General features: G+C 44.1%; 1 protein-coding gene across 1 annotated transcript; it reads right to left on the reverse strand.

Moving 5' to 3' along the window:
- Positions 1 to 1726: 1726 nt before the first annotated feature.
- LOC133905880 (sucrose transport protein SUT2) lies at positions 1727 to 5568 on the reverse strand. The gene is made up of 5 exons (XM_062347666.1): positions 5006 to 5568; positions 3184 to 3914; positions 3024 to 3087; positions 2912 to 2955; positions 1727 to 2222 (listed from the first exon to the last, which is right to left on the reverse strand). Exons 1-5 carry the CDS (start codon positions 5472 to 5474, stop codon positions 2046 to 2048), a joined length of 1485 nt encoding a protein of 494 aa, XP_062203650.1. The 5' UTR covers positions 5475 to 5568; the 3' UTR covers positions 1727 to 2045.
- Positions 5569 to 6000: the final 432 nt, after the last annotated feature.

Here is a 6000-nt window from a genome sequence, read left to right on the forward strand (position 1 = left end):
AGACTATCCAGAGCTCTTGGAGTTTTGAGGACGAACATACTGTTGAAGCAGGGGTTGCAGCAGCATATCAAGACGGCCGCATAAGCTGAATGAGCATGAGTTCCAGTGCTTGAAACCGCTCCAAACTAAAAGGTCGCTCAGCGAGGGCAGACAACATATCAACAAAATACTGCATAAATCAAAGCAGCCATGCCATGGTAATAAGCTTGACCAAGAGGGATGCCTGTTACTTTCCTTGTGGTCAGTGCTCCTGATATCCTCCTTTGTCTCTGTTGCAACAAATCACCACCGATCCTGCACGGCGGGAGATAGATCCTCAACTAGGCGATTTCATAAAACAAAGAAAGAAACCCTCAACTATGTGCCAGTTGATAGAGACGAAGTTTTGGTAGCAGCAACCAAGATTTGCATGAAAACGACGAATTAAAGAAGCGAGAAGAAGGCGAATACCAAGCGCACCTGAGGACTCCCGAATCAGTTGACAAGCAGGGTTTATTTTTTCACCATAACAGATTAATAAATTGAGGAAACTGGATCTCTAGGGTTACTTAAGGAGCCTAGCCTGGATTCATCAGATTGGGAGCGAAGCTGCAGTCCAGTCGCCGCCGACCGACTAGCCGCCGTTGCCGCTCTAGTCACGGGGGACGGACGGAGGGACAAGGAAGAAGGAAGTATGGAGGAGGCTCTCCGTTGGCCCGGTTGCCGATTCCATGCCATTGGGCCTTATTTTGAGCCCAAAAACCATTTGGTATCAATTGAATCTTGGATGTCGTCGCAGATTATACAGTGCACCAGATTTTTTTTTTATATTTCATATTTTTTCTATATTTACAAAATTACATTACATTTTAACAAATTGCATGAATAGACTACTGTCGCCAGTTCCTTAGGTAAGATCAAGGTCTCGCTCGATGAACAGACGAGGCCTTATGGACCCTGCCAGTCAGAAGATTAAAAAATACAAAAAATACGATCAGACCACGTGTCACTCGTTCAGTGCGCGAGACGTGCGAGCAAGCAAGCGATCCGTTTGTCCTAGTACAGAGCTTGTGCATGTGTATTTATTTTTTTCATTTAACTCTCGATTTTATCTGAGAGTATCAGAGTGGTAAAAAAAAATCTAAGCAGACTAGAATACACTAACAATCCATTTTAATTGGTTTACCAATATTTAATTAAAATTCTTCAAAAAGCATACTTTTATAACTTGTAGCAATTTTAATGCCTCAAATAAATTTTCAAAAATCATAAAAAAAATTCACTAATATTCTTATCATATGATGTACTATTTTATAAAAATGTTTCAAACCCTAAGTTATTTAGTAAAAAAATGAGTTCCTTTATAATTCTATTTATATACATTTTATCAAGATTTTGTCTGCTGAACAGGAGACGTGATCTGATTGCATTTTTTGTATTTTTTATTCTTTTGACTGATAGGATCCACAAGGTCTCACCCATTAATCTCGCCTGATAAACGAACGACGACAATCTATTCTTGTAATTTATTGGACGACGGTAGTCTATTATTGCAATTTATTAGAATGACCGTGTAATTTTACAAATATAAAATAAAATAAAATATAGAAATAAAAAAATTCCAGTGCACCATACATAGGGAGGTGAGGTGTCCGAGGCCCAGCCCAGTAGGCTCAAGTGCCAACAATCTCCCCAGTAAGCTAAACTGAATGCATTTCCCACAAAATAAAAAAAATAAAAAGAACACTTAAGCATTCAACTTTTATTTTATTCATTCATTAAGTAACCTCTCTCTCTACAAATGGCTTGACCGGCATACATACATTCGACACACAACAACAAATGATGATGTTTCACATGGACACAAGGCAAAAATAGCTCATCCACGAAACAAAGGCAATCCCCAAAAAGATACTTCCAGAGCTTCCAGTTCTTTTCCAGTCCAAGAGGAGAGCTTCCCCGTGTCTTGCTGTGCCCAACCGACCGCAAAGAATGGTTGCAAGTTGTAACACTTCCACCGGAGTGGAGCGGAGCAGAGCATTCACACATGTAACGGTGATAATAACTTATCGGTGTGCCCCTGCCCCGCCTCTCCTCCTTGATGATGCAATGCGCGCTCGCGGAAGCCCCAGAATAGCCACCAACCCGCCTATGAAAGATGCACCAGCTGCCACTGCAAAAGCCGGTGCATTTCCGCCACCGAAGAGTTGATCCCATGGCCCACTACCAAGTGACACAATAACCTGCAGGTATCAGTATCAGTAATGTCCTCAAGGTTGCAGTACCAGTAAATAAGGTTTACATCCTCATCCGTATTCAAGTCGTTCATTTTGGGGAATTAACTTGCAGGTGCCATCCGCCATGCTGTAGTTTACCAATTTATGCTCATACTAAACTTTGTGATACCCCACATTCACTCCCCACTGATTCTTTTCCCCCTTGATTTGTAGTGTTGAGTTTCAGTCCGGCATTCAAGTTTGAATTACTTAAGTTACACCACCCTACAACTGGTACCAGTACCTTTTCCAAGCTTACACCAGGCCTAAAAGTATTGACTTAAGTTGCTGATATAGGCTGATAGGCATTTGAACTCGAAGTTTAAATATTTGTTCTCCTGAAGGTACATGCTCTAAACAGCTTCTCCTGCTTCGATAAGAAACAAAGCTAGTATGCAAATTCGCAGTACATGGCTGATTTGGCAAGGTTTTACTTGAGGACTCCACAACATCTTATGACCTTCAATACGCATTATATTGGGTTATGGAACCGATTGTCACATGAGAACACATATTGCTGCTGTTGTGTATAGTTTGATCCATTATCTACTGGTTAGTATAGGAGCCAATTTCTCTGTTACTGTTCACAGTTGCCGCGAATCAAAAATATGCATAGGACAGAACTGAAGTCAAGTGAAAATATAAAAAGTAAGTACCTGTGGTATGACAATAGCTAAATTGAGAATGCCCATTGCTAGACCTGCATGGGGGGAAACAGTCTAAGAACAAACAACCATGATGATACTAAGGACTCAAAATGGAAAATACCTTGGCCAAGACCCAGATTTTCGACACGACTAGCAGCCATTGCATATGGTATACTGTATGTGATCTGCAAAAATAAAAATGAGTATGCCACGTCCACAACATAGGAGAGAACTGGGACTGAGAAAATTATTCTGGTTAGAGAAAAAATTATGTTACTCACTGCCAAGGGTGCTCCTAGAATTGTAAAAACCACAAGGGAAGCAATGACAATGCCAGTTGGAGGTACACCACTGGGTGGATAGTCCATGTTCTTCGCAACATATGTTATTACAAGCATTGCCACGAAGCACAAAGCCATTAGGATATTGGAGACACCCCATACTAGTCCAGCACCCCACTTCCTACATAACTTTTCTAGTACAACAGAGGTGAATCCAAGAAGGACGGAGTTAAGCATTAGACCAAAAGAACCCATTCTCACACCATCATGGTACCTCTGAGTTTCTCCTGGGTTGTCCGGGCTTCCTCGGTAGATCTCTCGGCCCATCCAATCGGTATCAAAGAGGATAAAAGGAAACCACCCAATCCAAGTAAGGGCAGTGACAATCAAAACCATCCAAACTGGCAGTGTAAAGTATCTGAATGACCCAAAAAGTTCCCAGAGGAAAGTTTCTTGTTCGTTACTTGGATGTTCCGCTTCATCACCTCCAAAAGATTGAGGTTCTTGCACTGATGCTACAGTAATGTACGTAGTGAACACCAAAACAATGATATCAAGAAGAAAGGCAGACTTGAGGTTGGCACAACTGATGCTGCAGGATGGAGTAACAGTGAAAGGAAATATCCTATACCAGCCACTGTATGCTCCAGTGGCATATCCGAGTATGTTTCCCAGGGCCATGAAGAGTGAGAAGTATGCATTAGCAATACGAGTCCTCCTTGGGTCATTCTCTGCATTGTAAAGTATTAGAATGGAGTCATCTCCAACTTTTGACAAGAGAAGACAAACATACAGTATGGCTGGCACAGCCCTATCACGATGATATTTGCATTTGAACTTGAACATGTAATATGCCCTAAAGGATCCAAGTTGAAACTACTACTAGTCTACCCACTTGCTTAGAACTGAGAAAATTTTAGGAGGGCACATCCAGTAATTCTGAAAACTGAAAATCGCCTTAAGGTCAGATCTTCTCATGCACTGGCAAATAGACAGCTGGCCTCAATTGCATAAAGAGAAAATAGTCGTTTATTGTTTTACTGAAATTTTCCCAGAAATTCTACCATCCCATGAGCACAGGCACAAAACCACTGGCAGTCTTGCAATTATTAACCAGGGCCCTTCCCTTAGAGGAAACCTGACTGTTGGCCACAGATGCCGTCCTATGATTCAAACATGCAACAATAATAGAGTAACAACTAAATATCTCTCCCTGCATAGGCCTACCTGAATGTGAAAGCGATCCCTTGACCTCCCCACACTCATCCTGAGTCCCACATAAACAAAGGAGAAGCCCAAATTATTGGTGGTGACATATGTCCAATTTATTCAAAAATCGCATGCATTGTGTAAAAATTGGATTGGCATTGGCATGTCGTTATTCATCCTAACCTTGATGCTAATGATAGGCCAGCTGGCAAGGCAAAAGAAAAGCACGGCCATACATAGTTTGGAGGGGCCAGGCAAGAAGCAAGTTCTAGTCGTGTAAAACGAGTAGTTAGGCACGGCGGGCAACGTCGCATCGGAGCAAAGAAGAATCTTAAGCTAAAGGGGAAAGCGATGGGCAGGCTCTTCTTCTCCTGCAATTTTCACGCTGGAAAGAAATATCAGAGGCAACCCCTCGTGATCTGCAAAATTGCTCCACTCACTTGTTGGTTACGCAAGAATTCGCCAAAATGGAACGATCGCTTGCGACGGACGGAAGCGAAATCGAATCAACCGAAGCCCTCGCATTTGCAGTAAATTGAAATCGCATCCTCTCCGTCGGAAGGAAGGAAGGAAGGAAGAAAGAAGAAGAGGAGGAGCAGGATTAGTTACCGACCGGTGAGGTCCGCGAGGAACGCCCTGCAGGGCCCCTGCGTTGCGTTGTTGCCGACGTCGAGCAGCCAGAATCCGACGAGGTAGACGCAGATGGCGCCGAGGCGGGTTGAGCCCGGGGTGATGTTGTCGCCGAAGAGGCGGCCGAGGTCGGCGGAGAAGCCGACAGTGAGGACGGCAGCGGCGATGGAGGCTGCGCCTGCGGCGATGAAGGGCCTGCGGCGGCCGAGCGGGGAGGCGGCGGGGGCGATGCGGTCGGAGAGATGGCCGACGAGGGGCTGGACGAGGAGGCCGGAGAGGGGCCCGCACAGCCAGACGAGGCTGGCGAAGGCGTGCGGGATGCCCAGCTCCTGCACGTAGGGCGTCAGCAGCGACAGCTGCAGCGCCCATCCGAACTGCACCCCGCACGCTACCGACGCCGCACGCAGCAGCTTGCGGAGGGGCACCTTGCGCGGCGGGGCCGCCCGCGGCATCCCGCCTCTTCCTCTCTGCAGGAGCAGGGAGAAGAGGAGCAGGAAGAGGGCAAGCCAGCAAGTAATGGAATCGAATTGAATTTTGTGAGGAGGAGGAGGAGGAGGAGCGAGGAAAGCTTTTCTTCGCTAGTCGCCACGGCAACAGCTGTCACACTGGCCCACTGCTTTTTTCTATTTCTTTTTCCATCTCATTTCGTGTTTTCCATTCAATAAAATAAATTATCACTATATTATTTTACGCTCCCTCTAGCTGTCGTAGAGGTGTCCCATTTTATTTATTTCTTGTATCCTATAACTTTACTCACACAAGCGGATGTATATTAAATCGCTGAGATAAATAAAATCATAACACAAGTACAATTCGACATCAAAGTTATATATTTATATAACTATTTTATAATTGCGAGCATCAGTGTCAACTTTAAAACGAATCTAGGTGGGTCAGTTCCACCACCTAACTTTTGTGAATCTATAGAAAGCTAAAGAGTTTTAGATATTAGAACTAACATGTATTTTTGCTCAAATA

Source organism: Phragmites australis, chromosome 23, assembly GCF_958298935.1.
Source record: "Phragmites australis chromosome 23, lpPhrAust1.1, whole genome shotgun sequence".
NCBI classification, from domain to species: domain Eukaryota; kingdom Viridiplantae; phylum Streptophyta; class Magnoliopsida; order Poales; family Poaceae; genus Phragmites; species Phragmites australis.